A 19,743-nucleotide genomic window follows, 5' to 3' on the forward strand; every position below is an offset into this window, starting at 1 on the left:
TCCTCTTATGCCTATAGAGGATTGAGGTCAATTTCACCTGTCTTCCTCATTGTTCTTTCATGTTTTAGACAGGGTCTCCACTGAACCTGGAGCTCACTGAGTGGGCAAGATTAACTGGCCAGCAAGCTCAGGGAGCCTCCTGTCTCTGCTTTTCTAGCCCTGGGGTTATAGATGTGCATCATTTTGCCCAGCTTTTTATATGGACACGGAATCATACTAAAGCCTTCAGTCTTGTACACCAACCACTTTACCACCTGAGCCATCTCCCCATTTGTAACTTTAAAATACAACAATACCACACACACACACACACACACACACACACACACACACACAAGTTATAGCTAAAAGAAGTGACTGAAAAAGAAATCAGTGATTGGAATTTCATACTTGATGTTAAGCTGTAACATTTTTTTCTACTGAACTATATGATTTGGTAGAACACAGGAGTTAAGGCTTATATTATTTTCAAAATTAACTGAGTCTTAAGACTCAGTCTTGAAATAGAACCTAGTTTCACAAATAAAAACTTGAATTGAATTTACCATTGCTTAATCCCTCCGGTCAGGTCTTGTCACCGTCATCAGTGATGAGGAATGTGCGTAGCTAAGGCTCATGAGCCCTGGCCAGAAGCTTTAAACATGCATGGTATGGTGTTGCAGTGTCCCCACTGCTGTGACTTGTAGGAATCATGCAGCTTTGCCTTGTGGTCACATTTGGATGCTTCAGATCATTTGTCTCATTTATGCACATGTTAGTTTTATTTTTATTTGGGAGATGTTTGCCAGGACAACTCAAGAATTTGCTTCATCTGGCTTATATTCTGCAGAGATGTCATCTTTTAGGTTTTCAAGGTAGTAATTAATTTGGCTTCATTGTCTAATCAGCATTACAGAAAAACAAACAAAAGTATGCTGACAGGATTGCTTTTTATATGCCTGTGAAATATCCCTCTTGCTTTGGTTTAGATTCTCTTACTGCATCAGTGCTTGGTTGGGGTGGGATGGAGTTATTCAAGGTTGGCTGCATTTGTGTGGCTGGCGTTATTCCCTTTTGTTTCCTTTTAATTTTCAAAGCAGTTGTGGATATGCTACACTGTGTTCAGTCTTGTTTACTGGTTTCATCTCCAAGCTTATTATAAAGAAACTGTAAAGGGCTTGTTGAACAATGAAAGCTAATGTTCTTTTTACACACACACTTAATTTTACATGCACGTATGTGTGGATGCACACGCCACACACACACACACACACACACACACACACACACACACATACACACACACATACACACACACACACCCTAGGCTGTTTTGTACTGCAAACATAGTCATTCCTAAAGGCACATGTTTTACTAAATTTATTTTTGTCAGATTATAATTCTTGATCCTGGTTGTAGTGTCTGAGTTTCATGTTATTTGCTGATAGCTTTGTAATTGCATTTGTTTTTAACCTAGTTCAGAGTTGAGCAAGGAGCAAACCGTTGTGAGCAATGGCTGTGCTCAGAACACGGTTGCTGTCTAGTTCGTGTTCCTGGGCCGGTTTTGTGGCTCCTCTGGAAAAAAGACAAATTCGGTCTAATTATCCAGCTGATGGTTGCCTCTCAGCCCAGAGCTGCCAACAGGCAGCAAGAGCTTCCCTGCAGGCTAACTAGCAACTTACAATGTCTCTATGAATAATTTTGCTTACCTGTATAATAATTTGAGAATTTAGTAATTTCCAAGCATGTCCTAAATGATTCAGCCTTTTGTTAGCATCTTGCTTAATTCTAGAAGTTCCTTGCTCCCCCCCCCCCCCCGCCCCAAGTAGTCACATTGGTGAGATGGCATGTTAAATGCCATAGGAGAATGTTTCCGTGCCGGTCATTGTTCCCAATGAGTGAGTTTTTACATTTCTTTTGCTGTGCTGATGCTTAGCACACATGGCCTGTGAGAGTGGGGGCAGTCCTGTGAGTTAGAACCTACTGAAGCCTGTGAGGAACAGACTCCGGGTGTCTTCAGCTCCATCCGTGTCTGTGTCACAAAAGATAGACCTGTCACAGCTTTCTTTCTTGGATGAGAATTGGGCATGCTGGAACAGAGGAGAAGGTGGAAGTGTCCCATTGCCCATCGCTGTGTTGTGGAGACAGTTAACCTCACAGATAAGTAGGGAATTGTGCCGAAGCAGTAAAGGGTTCTAACAGAGGGGTATCCATCTCTGTCTGGGATCTTTCCACCCTCTACTGCCTTCTGAATGGTAGCCAGTTCCACTCACTGAATGCATCGGGCAGCCTTTGGTATGTTCTGTGTTCTGGGTTTATTTGGCAATATTTGAGACCGCATTCTGCTCTACACTGAAGGTGAACATGCATCTCACATGGGAAAGACACCAGTTAGATAGAGGCAGTTGTTTTCTTGTGTTCTCATGGGTTTTCATCTTGCAAGACATCTGCCTCCCCATCTGTGTATGCTCCAGTATTTTCTTGGACATTTTTCTTCAGAGTATACGCTTTTGTTTGTTTGTCTAACAGTTAACTGATAGCTTTTGTATTTACAGATTTCTTTGTGTGTGTGTTGGGGGGACGAAGGTGTCATTCTCTAACCATTAAGCAGAGTTTCTCCTGTTTATAGTAAGTGCCGCAGGTTGTTTGCTTTTGCCTTTGTATTTACACTTGCATGGTCCTGGAGCACATTAAAAGTGGTTGTGAAGATTGAAGAAAGAGGATGATTGCTTCCTCTTGCACTTGGCTAGTTCTAATACATTCAAGACTAACTTGTAAACGGAAGTTTCTGTCCTGCCCAGTCCCACAGCTGCTTAGTCCCAAATAAACACACAGAGCTTATATTAACTACAAACTATTTGGCCTATGGCTCAGGCTTCTTATTGGCTAGCTCTCAATTATTAACCCTTTTCTATTAATCTGTGTATTTTCATGTGGTCTAAGCTTCCCGGTGATAACCAGGCCTCTTGCTCCTTTGGCAGCTGCATGGCGTTCCCTAAACTCCTCTCTGCATTCCTCTTCCCCAGAATTCCCCTAGTCTCGAAGTCCCACCTGTACTACCTGGCTGGCTACATCCTTCCTGTCTATTGGCAAAACAGCTTTATTCATCAAAGAGAAACATATCACATTGTAGATAAGTTCTTGTTGCCTACTTTTGGCATCCATAAGTGGCTTCCCCTTCAGCTGTGTAAGCTTCCCAGTTGTTATGCTTTCTTGCACACACCTGGGTCAATGACTAGTTCATTCTTCCATCTCCTTTTCTAGTAGTAATTGAAATTCTAGGAAGTGAAAACATTCATCCAAAAGCATTTTAAGTACTCTTGTCTCTTTAGTTTTCAGGGTTCTTCTAGATTAATGTCAACCTGACTAAAGTCACACAATGTTTTCAAACGTGAATGATGCCAGTTGTCCTTCCTGGCTTGGGTCCACCCCTTTTCATCCTTCTGTCTGCTTGTGATAAGATAAGGTGACTTCTTTTACTTCTGGGCATCCTCTCTCCCAAGTGCCTCTGAGAAAGATCTCCATCAGTCTGAAAGAGACCCTCTCAGTAGGCATCCTAAGGAAGCGAGCCTCAGGCTCAGGCTATGAGACTTATCAGACTCCCCCACAGGACCTCTGTGGCCCTCCTGGGACTTTCCTTGTTATTAGTGGATGAGGCTTGGCTGTGATTGTGTTCCATTTCTCTTGTCAATTTAGAAGAACATTCTATGTAGGTTGGTAATTAGGAAGTAGCCTGACACACATTGGTTTTATTCAGCTGAAGTTTGTTGTTTTTTCTCCTTTGTATGATTAGAACTTGCCACTTCGTACAAAGGCCTGAGGTAGCTGGCACCTTCACCGTTGCCTGTTGTTTCTTTAATAGATACAGGTTCTGTAAAGACTCTCGGGTTTGAAAATCCCTCGCAGCTGGACAGATAATTTAAGTGTTTGCTAGCACTTTTTATTGCTTTATTAATGCTTGTCATGGGAATCATATCCCAGGCAGCACAGGTAAACGGTAGTTAACGGCAGACACGGAGGATTTTGCCATCTCACCGACGTGTGCCTTATCTATGGGATGCACGCAGTCCTCCCACGCCTTACTTCCACTCTCTTCATAAGGCTCGGAACAAGAGACACACAGCAGACGTGTCCCAGCTGCTGATGACTGTCAACTCAGTCACCAGCGCCAGTGTGACTGCAGTGGGCTGCACCATGGGAAGAATGGTTTAAAACTCTGCAGTTTTAAAATCAGATTAATTTCATTTGTGCAGTGGTACATCAGCAGGGGTGTGTTTTACTCTTTGACACACAGATGACAGTCTGGATGGAAGCTAGTGTTTGGAGGGGGGATAACTGAAAAGAAAATGACGGTTTTGAAGTAACACAGTTGTAAGACACAGCATGAGTCTGTATTTTTCTTCTGAAAAACGAACTCCAAGTTTTCATCCTGGAAAAACACCCAGAAACCATGCAGTAACCTTCTTTTGTTTTGGTATTTTTTTTATAACAGTTTGAGCAAAAGGATAACACGGTATAAAGTTATCTATCGTACGGTGGCATGCTGAGTTTGCCCAAATTGTGAAATGAAACAATCATTGTGTTTATTGTTTTGTATTAGAATCTGTAAGGATATGAGAACACAAAGGGAAAACAAGAGGGAGAAATCTGCCTGGGATCTAAGAAGCCAGTGTAGCACCAGTTTGGAAAGCTGGGTTCTAACAGTATGCAGAAAGCCATGACCAAGATGAGGCGCAATGGCAGCATAGTTCAGCTTCCATGTGGATTAGATTTACGGTTCTGCCCCGACAGCTATGGCCATGAGTCACACTTCACTAATTCACAAACCAGCCAGATAGCTAGGCCCAGTGAGATGCTATGACAGGGACAGATACCAAATCCTAATCTCCACCCCTGCTTGCTAAGAGCAATCTAACCCTGGAGATACTGCAGAGAGCGGAGTAAGGGTGGGTGGACTCACAGGTGAAGACAGGTTGGCTTGAACTCCCAGGAGAGGTGGTGTGAGGACATGGAAAAGCGGGTCCAAGCCCTCACTTGGGTACCCTGCTCTGGCAGTGCTGGTGGCTGAGTCCCAAAGGCTTTGCTTTTCACCTCATGAAGCAAAAAGACCAGAGAGGAGGTGCAAACATCCTGCTCCAGAACACCCCTAGGCACTGTGAGCAGTCGTTTCATTTCATGAAGCCAGTTGCAGAGACTTGTGTTTGTCAGGCCCATGCTGGAAATGGCTATCTTGTCCTGATACCTCTGTCTGATGGCCAAGATCATGGGTTCTTTCAGAGCTCTAGGGGCTAGTCTAAAACGGAGTCCCTCAGATGCCCACAGACACTGTTTTAATGAGTGTGTCCTCCCCCCACCCCTACCCCCCCCCCCCACTCCTCATTGGTGGTCAAAGGGAAATGTTACTGGTGGAAGACTTAAGGCAGGGAAGACAGACAAAGACAGATAGCCAGAGGCCACAGGCCTGGCCCACCACTGGGTGCCACAACAGTGAGCAGGTACGTGGTGGAGGGATGGGAGAGAAGAGAAGTAGAGCAGTTCAGGCGCTGTGGAGAGAGGAGGAACTGGAGATTCGATGGTGATGAGGAACAGGCTGACGTGAGAGGTCTGTGCAGCCACCTGAGGCAGTGGTGATGTCTGGGCCTTGTCTGCCTCTGCGGGTCCTACTGCAGCCGTGGTCTGCATTGATGTCTGTGGTTAGCACCAAAGGCCATGTGAATGCCTGTGGTCTGGACTGCACTGGAAGAGCTAGCCCTACATACAGCCCACCAGCTCCAGCAGTGGGAAAACTGGCCCTGCCACTCGTGGGGTAGGGCAGGTGTCTCCGTAGAGGCCTGGGCTTACCAACCAGCTACCACCCAGGCCCACATACAGGGCTTTGAGCTGGCCCGCCACAACATCTACCCCATCTGTGACCTAGTGGAGCACATGAAGGGATGATAATCCTGTGGAACCATAACCACAGGATCTCCAGGAGTCTGGGCGACAGCAGGACACCCAAGAGGAGTTCCTGTAGGGGTCCAGTATTGATCGTATAGCAGAAGCCAACGGCCTAGAACCCAGACCAAGGACTCACTGCGATGAACATTTACAAGTGAAGCTGTTTGGGCAAACGGGTGTATTATTGTGTAACACACTGCAGCTCCCGATGTCACTACAACAAACGAACATGTGATAGAGAGGCAGGGAAGTCGGAGGAGCCGAGTTTTTTTTTGTTTTTTTGTTTTTTTTTTTTTTTTGCTGGGGTGGAATGGTAGAAGCTACAAGGGTAGAAGGTGAACATGGGAGCACTGAGGAATGAGCAGGATTGAGGTCCATGATGTGAAATTCCCAGAGAATCAATAAAAAAGTTAAGGAGAAGAAAAGAAAACTTTAGCCTCCTGAAACCCCTGGTGGATAAGTGACTCGATGGAGACGACTTTCACAAATACTTGATGGCTTTTTAAAAATGTGGACAATTTTCAGTTTCTTTAATAAGCAGTTAGTTAACCTTCATACCTTGTAGCTAACACAATTATGGCAAGCTTACCACATATATCCCAGTGACATGGGACAATCATAGGAAACCAGTAAGATTAGCTTCTCACCTCACACTTTTGCAGGGGAGGGGAGCAGAGCGGGGGGAGGGGTGCTTCAGTAACTTTGAATAGAGGTGTATCTCTTTTGTGCACGATGCCAGGCGCTCCACAGGCACTCTGGTTCCTTTATTTTAAGTTGACTAAGTCCCTACTGTCCTTTTCCTTGGTCAGCAGATGGCTGACTTCGTTCAGTGGCTTAGTTTGTGGCTGTGATCCATTTTTTTTTTTTTTTTTCCAGATTCCAGAAGTTGTTTTGCTGGATGTAGATCAGAAGAGGCTCTGTGTCCATGAAGGAACTACCAGTGTAATTATATCGTATCTTAAGTGACAGATGTTACTATCAAAAGCTTTTTGTTTTGTGGGAGGAGCTGTTGTTTTAGTTCACTCAGATACCATGGGAGAGTAGGAAGCAGAAGTAAACCCTATCTACACAAATTAAGAAATTGTGGACAGATTCTATTCTTGGGGTACAAGGGTGGGTAAAGTGGTAGCACTTTCTTTTCTGCTGTTGCTATCTGAGGCTGGCCTGGGTCTCCAAGTGTGGCACTTCTCATGCAAAGCAGGAGAAGGTTTCCCCTTTTTGGGGTAGACACAGCCTAACAGCGTGGCTATGGCCTAAGGAGCCAAGAGCATGCTGTGTACAATTTTCTGGGTATTTCAAGGTGCAGCCTGGTCTAGCCACATGGTTGCTGAAGTGTGTGTGTGTGTGTGTGTGTGTGTGTGTGTGTGTGTTGGGGGGGTGGAACGGAACTGATGGGAGAATCAAGATTATTGATGAGAACAAGTGGAGAGTGAATGAGGAGATGGCAACAATACAAGACACCGTGATGGATCACAAGTGGGAGGGGAAAGGAATGGCAGCAGCTGGCCCATGCTAAAGGCCCATAAAGCCGCTCCCAGTGACCCCTGGGCCTCATGATTCCTGCACCTCTCAAGCCTGTGGTCAGAGGCCAAAGGAAAGGAGAATGCCTCTGCTGCCACCGCTGCTGCTGTCAAGGTCAAGGGAAATTTCTTTTCCTCCATCTCCACTCTTTTAACTGGTCTTATTTCTGGAGCTACGGTGCTTGAGTGTGGTTGAACTTGGGACTTGCTCTTAAGGGGTGGAGCACATTCTCTGGCAAAGGAGTTAGTGGCATGGGAGGGTTGATTGAATTGCTCTAGTGTCTGGATACTCTTCTGTGCCATGCATCCTTTGGCCCATTGGTGGTAGCATTCCCCCTTGGTTTTTGAAGAGCAGCTTGGTGGTTGCCCCTCTGATGTTCTGCTCCCTATGGGTTACAGATGTGAAGAGAAAGGCCAAGGTGTGGAGGGGTGGGGTCAGTGCAGCCTTAGTAACAGCAAAGAAGGTGACAGCAGGTATGGATTGGATGTGCTAAAGAAACCAGCTTTAAAAAGAACCTGTTATGTATAATATTTGTTGCCTTTGTTGGGGTTTCTATTGCGTGAAGAGACACCGTGACAACAATTCTTATAAAAGAAAATATTTAATTGGGGCTAGCTGATAGTTGAGAGGTTTAGTCCATTACCATCATGGTGGCATGCAGGCAGACATGGTGCTGCAGGAGGAACTGAGAGCAGAAGCAGCTGTGTCTCTCGCATCTCGGCTTGAGCAAAGAAGACATAAAAGCTTGCCCTGCAGTGACACAATTCATCCAACAAAGCCACACCTACTCAACAAAGTCACATCTCCTAATAGTGCCACTCCCTAAGGGGCCCAGTTTCTTCCTAACCACTACACTTGTTATTCCTATGTTTGACAAGGATACTTGTCCCAGATATTTCCCTTCTTTGATATTAGAACATATTTGGACAACTTGTTAACTTTATCAAGGGTCAGATAACAGATACCACGTTCTTAGCAAGTTTCTGAAAGTATATAGAGCAAAAGAAACCAGATGGCTTTATCTGCACCTTTGCTTTAATTTTTTAGGTTAGTGTTTAAATTTCGTGTGTTGGGTGATTTCCCAGTGTGTATGACTGAGTACCATATTTGTGATTGATGCCAGAGGCCAGAAAAGGGTACAGGGTTTCCTCGAATCGAAGTTGCCTATATCTGTGAGCCATGTGGGTGCTGGGAACCAAAGCCGTGACCTCTAGAAGAGCAGCCAGTGCAGTTAACCACTGAGCCATGTCTCCAGCCCTGTACTTTCTTTTATTTGCCCTTTTATTTGAATTTCACGAGAATTAAATGCCACTTGCTAAGATACCAGGCAATTATAGACAGTTTATGTTAGACAGAACCTGTTTATGTTAGACAGAACCTGCTTTCTTCTAGCCCAGCTTCCTTATTGCCGAGTTAAATACAGGAGAGTAGTGATCAGTGCACTTTACACTTCATGGTCTGCCAAATAATGATCAATACAAAAATGAACATGGGTTTCAAGAGGGGAGTGAGTGGACAGGAGACGGCTGAAAGTGTGTGCACTTCTAAGAGTTCTGGTTAAGAAAATACAGCAATTTCAGAGGTGCCAGGCCAGTACCCAGATTGTAGTTCCACATTCATTGAATGGGCTGATTTGAGTGGAACGCTTCAGGCTAGCTGTACCCGCTTCAGGGAAATTACTTCCTGTTGTTTGCTGGTGAGACCTGTAGTTTCAGCCCAAGACAAAGTAGGTCTGTCACTGACTTCCTAACCTGCACCTCCTGCCCCACTGAGTGATGACTGTGACCTGACGTGAGCAAGAAGGCATCTCCAGCTTGGAAAGTCCTTACTTCTGTGCACTGGGAGCTGTTTAAAAGCTCAGCAGTAGTGTTCCGTGAGGCTTAATCTTGAGATCATCTAGTGAGTGAATGAGCGAGCGTTCAGTAGGGACTGGAGTGCAGTAGAAGGCGATTTGAACCTCTCCTAATGATGTTTTGTCAGGCTTGTGTTTTCCCTTTAATATACACATATATCCCTCGCCACTCTATCAGTTCTGTTCCGTTAGAGAACTCTGACAAATATAGTGATTAGCTCACAAAAGAAATTCAAAGTTCAAACAATGTGTTTTACTTGCCATGTTTAGGTTCTGCCTGTGTACTTGGAAGGGGGAGTTCTGTACATCCGGTCAGGGCTTATTTAACATGGAACTCCACTGCTTAAATGGAGGTGTGAGACTCAAATGTGAACACATAAATTATAGTTGAGGGCAAACGTGAAAGCTGGGCTCCCCTACCCACATCTTTTCTCGGCCCCTGAATCTCTCTGTACACTCCTGACTAACTGTACTATTCCACTGTATAATTGCTCATTTGCCAGTCAGGTTCCCCCTGCACGTGCTGCCTGCTTTCAAGGTCTTGTCTCCAAGGTGCAGTGTTCCAGAGCCTAGCATACTGCTGGTTGCTCACTGTTTATATAGAGAACAAGTAGATACATACATGTGCATATAAAGTCACTTTGGTAGGATGACCATCGGGAATGGAGGTCTGACCCTAGGAAGTGAGGAAAGGAAATGGCTAGTCCAGCTGCTCCCAGCAGCGGATAGACTCACAAAAGGCCCCAGCGACACAGGCTGGGGCGGGCACATGAGTGTGGTAAAGTAGTTTGGAAGTAGGTCAGAGAGGTATCACCCTATTCGGAAACATAGGCACCTGGGAACTCTAGCTCCGTACAAGGTATAGAATGAATGACAGTGGCCTCAGTGCTGTAGGGGTCTCAAAGGAGGCAGGCAGAGGTGAGAAGGGAGCCAGGAACTTCTGGAATGAGTGAGGTGCAGCACCATGAACCGGCTGAGTGGTTTCCAGTGATGTCCCGTGTTAGCTGTGAATTAGGAAGGCATAGGAAGAAGGGACAGGGAAGAGCCATCTCCACAGTGCCCTTTCAGGAGAGGCACTGCCGGCTTCCTTCTCTCCTACTTTTCCTGCCCTAGAGGGACTCAGACTCCCAGTAGGAGGGCCACTGGGGAAAGCCTGTGCAGAGCGCTTGGTGGTAGAGCCCCCATCTGCCCTTCAGCACCTGCACATTGGCGGGTAGGACAGGAGGACCCTTGCCCTGCAGGTCCCTTCCTAGAGTTTCAGATTTAGAGGTTCTGGCCATTGCAAAGGCCACTCACTAAGTTAATCATTGTCAAGTCTGGATCTGGACTCACTGTAGTTTGCAGTTTAAAGTATTGACAGTCTGCCTTCCATCCACCAGTGTAACCTCACTGCCTTAGTCAGAGATGTTAGGGGACCACCTAGCCTCAAAACAAAGCTGCCTTTAGCTTAAAAGGGGTCAGAAGAGCCTGGTTCATCCCTAGTAGCTGATTCCAGCTCAGGCCTTCCCCGCCTCTGCTGCTTGTCTGGTGTCTATTTCACCCGTCCTCCTTGTGCCACCAGGGCATCTCCCACAGTCGAGGTCTCTCTCTGATCTTTGCACATATGTACCTGGTCCCGACCCATGCTGCTGTATCTGGCATTTTGGGTTTGCCCCATCCACCTCCTTGGGTGTCAGCATAGCCTGGTAGGTATCCCTTGCTGACTATTTGGATTACTGATTACTGGGTCATTTGGGACAAAGAGGTGCTTTTGGTTTATGTTTGTTTGGTTTTTGTTTTGTTTTTGTTTCTCAAAACAGTATTTCCCTATGTAGCTTTGGAGCCTGTCCTTGAATTAGCTCTTGTAGACCAGGCTGAACTTGAACTCACAGAGATCTGCTTACCTCTGCCTCCCAAGTGCTGGGATTAAAGACATGAGCCATTACCTCCTGGCTCCAAAGAGGTGTTTTGATCTCTTCTGCTAGACATAAATGGCACACAGACATGATAACAAGGTGCTCTTTCCTCTGCCCCCCCCCCCCAAGCCACTTGTCTGGCTGTCAGAATGCATTGGTAAATAAATATACTGGTGCTTAATCATCCCTAAAATCCTAATGAATGCCCCATGCTTGTACTAAGATCTTTCTTAGTGAATTTTAAGACTTTCTTGTGTTTGACATAGATATGTTGATACTCGTGTTAAGGTTATGTTTTGTAAGCTAAGAAACATGTTTCTGACTGTGCCCTTCCACTTGTTTCTCTGAAGTAGTAGTCTAGGTTCTACATTAGGGTGAAATAGGATTTTGTTTGTTTAGGTACAGTTGCATGTTCTGTGGTGGGTGTTCTAGAGTACCTTTGGTGGTACTTAGTGAACTCCATATACCTTTGAAAAATCATGTTTTGTTAAAATGATATTCTACTAAGAGATAATATTTCATAACAGAATCTTAGTACTTGAAGTTTGCTTTGGCTTCCGTTTTGGTGCCAGAGGATTCCCCTTTCTCGTCATCTGTGTTTCTGTTTACTTGATGGAATAGCCCAAGAGGTTGAACTAGGAGCTGTTGCTGGAGACCGTTTTAAGTTTGCCTAAGTAGTCTTTTAAAGGATGGAATCTGTATCTTAACATGTGTTTCCTGAGCATTGCGTCATTTTTAGGAGCTTGTTTTTTTATTTATCACTCTGATTCACCATCATCAACTCTGAGCCAATGATGTTTGGGAGTGCTTGGACCATGACCAGCCTTCCTAAAGCAGGAAGCATGGGAGGCAGTACTGGGCCTCATCAGATACCTTTTCATTAGGTTATTGAAACTAGTGGCATGGGAATGATGCTGTTGTTGGATGGTTGTGCATGACAAATGTTCTGTCAGCCTACCCTAGCACTACTAATATGTGGAGAGCCAAGGAAGCAGCATTAAATAGGGGACAGCCAGCAACAACAACTAAAAACAGGACCAGATTGACCTCAAGTGTGTGGCCGTATGGGGTTTTTAATGCCAAGTTACTTCTGTCTACAAAGTTATATTGGGACTGGCTTCAGTTTTGAGTGTGAGGTTCTGTCAGAATACTTAGGCAGATCTCTACAAATAGAAGCCATCAATTCTCAGGTTGGTCTGAACCCTTGCTTAGTCCTATGATGCTCACTAAAGCTGCAAGAAGTCATAGGTTTCACGCCTGAAGCATTGCGAATGCTGCTTCCTGCACAGTGCACGCGGCTTGTTCAGGACCTGGTTCTGGTCAGACACCTCCAAGGCTTCCATTCCTTTTTTTCCTTGCACAGAATTAAATTCTACCTCCCTGTAGTTTTTCCCTGGTTGGTTAATATTTGGTTCCTTGAAGCAACAGAGATGAATCTCTTTTCCATGTGGCCTTTGAGGTTTTGTGCCTCTTGCTTCCCCCAACTGACAATAGAGCTCCTTCCTGAATCAAACTCTTGGTGTCTCCAGACTTCTTAAGCATTGTGATCTAAGTAAGTCTCTACTCACGGCATTGGGAGTGCTAAGGATTTCCATTCATTGGGTATCTACTTTCTGTGTCCCTCAGACACGTCATGGTCTTAATTGCATACCATACTCTAGTTGTGCCATGACCATATCCAGGTATACCAGTGGCCAAATGCTTTTTGTACGGCTGCGTATTTCCATAGCTCTGTGTACTGTTGACAGCTGACAATAGATGAGTTGTTACCACTATATTCCCTGCTGTTTCACTCTCAACCCTGACGGTTTTTCATGTTAATTTACTCATCCTGAACTAGGGGTAGTATGCCTTTTTAAAAAATAAATGATGTGCTGTTGTTTGATTCTGTTGGATGGGCTTATGAAAGCCCTCCCTGCTGCTCTTCTGTTTCTCTTTACTAAAGAATATTTTTTTGAATAGAAAATTACCTAGGATATGAAATCTCTTAGAATGTTTAAAAACCTATCATCTGCACTTACCATGCTGTCAATCTACTAACCTGCAGAGGTTAGTAGATATGCAGTTATAATTACTAATAACTGAATCATTAACTTAATATGCTGCTTTTGGTTATACTGACTTTTAAAAGATTGTTTTACATGTGGGTTTCATTTACTACCTTTAAAAGAAGTGATTAAAGCTCTTATCACATTTACCCAGTATTTTGTGTCATTTTCCATTTTATAATGACCATACTAATAGTTAGATTTCCTAATGATTTCAGTCTTCCAGTATACACTATCTTAAAATTTAGGTTCTTGTTACAAAGACTTGGAGAGGGTCATGTCAGTTAAAGTTGATTAGTGTTGTGTGTCTGTCTCTACAGTGGCTTTGTGTTTCTTAAAACCTGGTTCTTGGAGCTCTTAGATTCTTGAATGTTTTGTCTCATTCGTTTGTCTAGAGGTAGGTTCTCATGTTGTCCAGGAATCAGCCTCCAATTCCCTATGTTGCCAAGGCTGGCTTTGAACTTCTTACCCTTCCACTTGCTGGGGTCACAGGTGTGCATCATCGTGCCCAGCCAGGTTTCCCTAATTTTGACTATAACCTTTACTAGATTGTGTACACCTGACTCGATTACATTTATGATGTAATTTTAATATCCCAAACAATGAATTTGGAGTCTAATCAATCTGTTACTGTCCTGGAACTTGTGCAGGGCTATGAAGCATGGGTCTAGAGGCCAGATGAATGAACATAGCTGACAAAAATGTTCAATTTTGAAGAGTTATGGTTAAACTTATTTTAAGGTTCACATGAAAGGATTTGTTCAGCAAACTTGAAAAAAAAATCTTTCTTATAGAAGAGTAACAAATTAGAAAAATAGCACAAACCTACTTGAACTAACTGAAGTGGTAAATTAAACATGCTTTTTTTGTTAATGATGAAAAAGCATTTTTTTATTCCTTTGGTTTTTGACTGGCAGTATGAGTTAGCTCTTAGTATCACAGCTTTTGAAGAAGACATTGATGCTAATATATGTTGGTGAACTAAGGTATTATTTTAAAGTATAAATTGGCCTACATAAAAGATAGAATGACGGAAGCCATTAGTTATTAAGCCACAGACCATGCTGTCTATGGCCTGGTTCTATAGTGTTTCATACATTTAAAAGAGTTGGTTGTGTTGTTTTCATACAGTCTGGAAAGTCTAAAAATATTTATGTAATCTTTTTTTAGACTTAAAATAGGTAAATAATACCAAAGGCAAGAATAACTTAGAATATCTGCTTTTAAAAAATTCTTTATATAGTTGGGCACATAGTTCAGTTACAGAGTACATGCTTAACATGAACAAAACCCTAAGTTCAGTCCTGAGCACCCAAAAATGAAGAACTAAAACCTTCATGGTCGTGTTTTCATTTTTGTTCAACCTGTGTGCTTGAGTTGAAACAGTCTGTTAAACTTAGGAGGGCTTCTAGGAGTTATGGGAGACAGATGACTGTCTATGCTGCCATGGAGTCTATCTTCTGTTGAAATTGCATTAAAAATAAATATGGCCCATATTAAAATACTTTATCATGAAACTGAACTATAACTGGTCAGTATGACAATAATTCATGTAGTAATAAATTTGAAATTTGTAAGTGAAAGCTGGGTGTAGTGGTGCATGCCTTTAATCTCAGCACTTTGGAGGCAGAGGCTTGGTGGATGTATTGCGACTTTGAGGCCAGCCTGGTCTACAGAGTTTTAGTTCCTGGAAAGCCAGGCCTCCATAGTGAGATCATTCTGTGTCAAAAGAATAAAATAAATTTACAAGTGAAAAAAATTCTTTGTTGTGAAATTTCAGAACACCAAGGATAAAGGAAAATTTTCCCTAGAAGAGAAGATTATGTTACATTTAAAGAACTAGGAATTGAACTTCACAGTAGTAAAGTTCAACTGCTTTGTCAGGGGTCGGGGGAAATAATTTCTAGTCAATAGTTCTATACTGTGCCAAGCTATTAAGTGTGAGACTGGAACTAAGAAATGTTTAACTATCAGGACTAAACTATTAATTTCTAGGGTATTCCCCACAGAAACAAAGGTGTATACTTCAGAAAGATAAAGGCATTATACTGGAAACAAAAGATCTAATACAAGAAAAGGGTAATTGGCATTCTCGGGGTGAAAGGTGAACAAACAGTTTTGTGGTGGTCCCAGCAAAGAGCCCACCTCAATGAACAGGGAGGAGAAGCCTCTGGAAGGAGTGGCTGTCTGTGAGATGTGTGGAAACAGATGAAATACTTGAGTTAAAGAACGCATGAATGGGCATTGTGCAGAGTTGTCTATGGTCATGTCACAGGGTTTGCTAATAAATTTGTAGTAGGAAAATAGAAAACTTAAGGATCTATGAGCAAAGTTCTAATTAATTCCAGGAAAAGTAGAGTTATTTAGAAAGGAAACATTGATGGCATACTATAGACTCAACTGTAAGTATTATATTCATGGTCATAGCCATGAAAATAGTGTTGATTGAATAACAACCATATATCAGGATGAGAAAGAAGGAGTCTGATCCAGCAATTTAAAAACCAAGAAAGAAAATAGTATGTTATTCCTGTGACATTAAACCAACCTGCCAAGGGAGACTGAGTGATTCTTAGCACAGTGAGACTTAAGGCATAGTAGTAAAAGCCATTGCTCCAAGCTGGGTCACCGCTTTCTCCAGCAGACCCCATCTCAAGGGAGTGGGTGAGTGGCTTTTTTGTGTGCATTGTCCCTAATGGAGCTGCCAGTGGCTTCGTGGTGCAAGCTTCATTCAGTAGACTCTCTGTGTGATTTCTTGGGCTAGGGGATCTGTAGCCACCATGCCTTTGATTTCGTTTCCAGGCATTGACCTCTGTGTATTCCATCTTCATTGAGAGGATCACAATAAAAATGATCCTGGCTGACCTTTAGCAGGTGAAATCATTCCCCTAGTTCCGTGTCTGTAAAGTGGGGAGAGTAGCACCCCTTCCTTTCTATTGTGAAGGTCAGTCGCTTGAGATATGAGAAATCTTCCCAGTGATTCAGTGGTTCTCCACCTGTGCCCCTTTGCTGTACATATGGATATTGCAGTTCATGACAGTAGCAAATTTTCAGTTATGAAATGGCAGTGAAATAATTTTGTGGTTGGGGGTCGCCACCCCCTGAGGGGCTGACTGTGTTAAAGTGTTGCAGCATTAGGAAGGCCGAGAACCACTCCAGTGCAGTAGTTCATGGTACATAGTAGGCATCTTACAGTGTCACTGTTTTACTTTAATTGACCTTTGAATTTTTCTTTTTTAAAATTAAAATTGTGGGGCTTTTTTCCTTTATTGAGCTCACACAAATGCATCAGTTACCCAGAAGTGGTTCTTTGAAATGGAAAAAGTGACAAAAATAAAAATAAAACAGTACAGCTAAAAATAAAATAAACAAAAATTGTGAAGAGAAACCCAGTATAATTACAGAATCTAATTCTTAATGTCCAGGGGCTAGCAAATCTGACAGGTTGATAATCTCACAGAGAAACAGAAAAACTAGAAACAGGAAGTGCCACAGTGACCCTCTGAAAGTTGGATTTGACTTGGCAGGCAATTTATTTGTCTAGTCTCCAGCGTGTTCTCTGTTATGAAGCTGTGTCAGAGAGTGGCCTGAAACCTCAGACCTCCAGTCACTTTCATGCAAAGTAAAAAAGCCTCTAGTAAAAGTGGACTCATCCAGACCACGTACAAAATAGTGTTTGGGGGGATGGAATTGATGACTTCTGTCACTCAGGGCCCAGAATAGAGATGAAAGGTGTCATTTAGAGCCGAGTTCCTCATGACAGAAGCCACTGTGCCGAGCAGTTTGCAAGGTCAACCCCAGAGCTAATAGCAGGCAGATTCAGAGAGTGGAACAACCTTTCAGCGAACCCCTTGCCAGATGCTGCCGCCGTGTGACACACAGTTCAGGGGTGTGCAAACCCCTTGTCAAATGCTGCCGCCGTGTGACACACAGTTCAGGGGTGTGCAAACCCCTTGTCAAATGCTGCCGCCATGTGACACAGTTCAGGGGTGTGCAAACCCCTTGCCAAGTGCTATGTGGCATGTAGTTCAGGGGTGTGCAACCCTCTTTTCAAGTGCTGCTGTCATGTGGCATGTCTTGGGGTGCGCAGTATGGAAGAGCAATAGTGTAAAAGAGTGAATGCTTGACTTAAAGATGGTTAAAACCACTGACGTGCAGAATGAGAGTCAAGCCCTGAGCTTGGTCTGGGAGCACATTTGAGTACTTGCTGGCTCTGGAAACTTCTGCTTTAGAAAGTCAGGGTTCCAGTTACTTCATTTTCAATTGATTTATTTTTTAGAGCTGATTCTGATGGGAAAGTTCTTTGCCATCCTTTAAAGCAGGGCACCAAGGACTCCTAAAGATGCTGTTATCCTTGGAGTGTTGGGACACACTCCACACTTCCCACCAAGAGGCTAGCAAACAAGCTGTGGGAAACAGCACTCCGCAAACATATTTCAGCTTTGCTGTCTTGAGATGTGTTAGCCAGTGAGATCTTTCAGAGATAGAGGAGGAAAGTAAATGTTTCCCCTTTTCTCCATGTGTATGTTTGTGGTATGTATGCCTGTTTGCAAGTGTGTAGGTGAACACATACGTGTATGTGTGTACATTTACATGTGGAGGGCAGAAATTGACATTGGGAATCTTAAGGACCTCCGTGCTGTGTATACGGAAGCATGTTTTTTCCACTTGAACCGAGAGCTTGCCAGTTCAGCTAGTCTGGCTAGCCAGCTTGCTCTGGGGATCCTCCTATCTCCTAAGCCCTGGGACTACAGCGGGCCACCATACCTTCCTGGCATTTACAATGGCTCTGGGGATCCAAATGCCCACTCTTACACTTGCATAGCAAATGATTTACTAGGAGCCTCTGCCCAGCCTCCTGAAATTAGGTTTCTCGTGCCCCCACGTGGGTGGTGCTCACTCATCTTGCCTCAGGTGGCAGAGCCTACGAGGGCCCTTGCCTTTCCCACCTCTCTCTCTTTGTGGTTCATGTCGGAAACAAGACCCACAAAAGTTTAAAAGCAGGGTTTAAAATGGTGATGCCACTGGCTGGACCACTCCAGTATGTGCTGGTCTTTATTGAGAAGGTGAAATGTCAAGCTCATGTAGAAATCTGAGGCAATTATGTAGCTGAAGAATCTGTTCATTTTTTCCCATGTTGAGATGTTCCATCTTACATCTTTGACAGATAATGTGCTTTCTTGTAGCTGCTCTGAGAAGCCTTTTTCATTATCTATGAGTTCAGTGATGCGGATATCTGGGCTACCTACCAGAACAAAACAGTAAGACCACCCTCTCACTGTGTGGTACAGTGGGTTATAATTTTCTATCTAATTTCAATTAAAATAGATGAAATTAATTGGCTTAGTTGGAGGCAGACTATTGCTCAAGCTGAATATGTCATATAATACCATTGAATAACCATGCTGATACAGGACATAATTGTCAAACAGCCCCTTTCATTCATACTTTAAAATGGTGATGAGCATATCGAGCTTAATGTTTGTGGCCTGGGGAACTAAGTTCAGATCCTTAGAAAAATAAAGGCATGGCTGCACATGTACCTGTAGCCACAGCTATTAGGGGGCAGATACAAAAGCATTACGGGGGCTTGGAGAGCCACCAGTCTAGCTTGAACAGGTGGCCCATCTCTGTAAATGCTACTTTGTTAGAATGAAAAGTAGCTCTCAGGAGGACATACATGGCCTACCCTGCCCTGGAGAGTGCCAAGCCCATCCTGTGGTTTTTTTTTTTTTTTTTTTTTTTTTTTATTTAAACAGCCACCTGCAAGGCGAGTTGATTACTTATAGTAAAATGATAAGAACACTGAGTCAGGTGATACAGAAATTGCTCAAGGGAACTTAGCTAGTTAGTAGCAAAACTGTGTCTTTATTATTTTGTTGCAGTGTTGGCTTAAGAGTTTGCAGTCTTTTTCATAGGCACTGACTAGACACAGTTCCTTTTCTGTAATTTATGAAGTATCATATGCTTCCAAAACCCTTTAGACGACACAGAAATATGCAAGAAAACCATTCCTCACACCCAAAACTATGCTATAAGATGACTGCCTTTTAAAATTCTTGTCCTCCTGTTTCTCTTTCTGCACCACAACTGAATAAAATGGGAATGTGGGTGTGCTACTGAGTCCGTCCTTAGAGGGATTAGAGAAGTTCCTAATGGGACGCACGTGCAGAACAGCATCTGCTACATAGAAGAGCTCAGCTGTCCTGCTGCACGCAGGCACACCTGCACAGTGTATTAACACAAGCGGGAGCCAGGATGTCCTGCTGCGTGCACGCACGCACGCACGCACACACGAACAGAGTATGAACACAAGCATACCACTGCAGGGCTTTCAAAACCAAACCAGGAATGGGAGTACCCTCACGCTACTTGTGTCACCCCAGGGTTATCGTGGATTTTACTTCATACCATTATAATTCAGTCTACTATGTTGCGTATTTGCAGTTTATTTTTTGTTTTGCTTTAGCTCCAATGTATTTTGCATCTTCTGGTAATGTTTAGATATTCC

At 43.6% G+C, this 19,743-nt stretch overlaps 1 protein-coding gene across 2 annotated transcripts in view; it reads left to right on the forward strand.

Moving 5' to 3' along the window:
* Peli2 (pellino E3 ubiquitin protein ligase family member 2) overlaps positions 1 to 19,743 on the forward strand; it is a 133,447-nt gene that overhangs the window by 78,250 nt on the left and 35,454 nt on the right. Inside the window, exon 3 of one of the 2 annotated variants that reach the window (XM_051177102.1) lies at positions 6,793 to 6,858. The exons of the other annotated variant lie outside the window; for it this stretch is intronic. Coding sequence (XP_051033059.1) covers positions 6,793 to 6,858 — 66 coding nt within the window. The remainder of the gene's footprint in view (positions 1 to 6,792; positions 6,859 to 19,743) is intronic. 2 annotated transcript variants of the gene reach the window in all.

Source organism: Phodopus roborovskii, unplaced genomic scaffold, assembly GCF_943737965.1.
Source record: "Phodopus roborovskii unplaced genomic scaffold, PHOROB, whole genome shotgun sequence".
Taxonomy (NCBI): domain Eukaryota; kingdom Metazoa; phylum Chordata; class Mammalia; order Rodentia; family Cricetidae; genus Phodopus; species Phodopus roborovskii.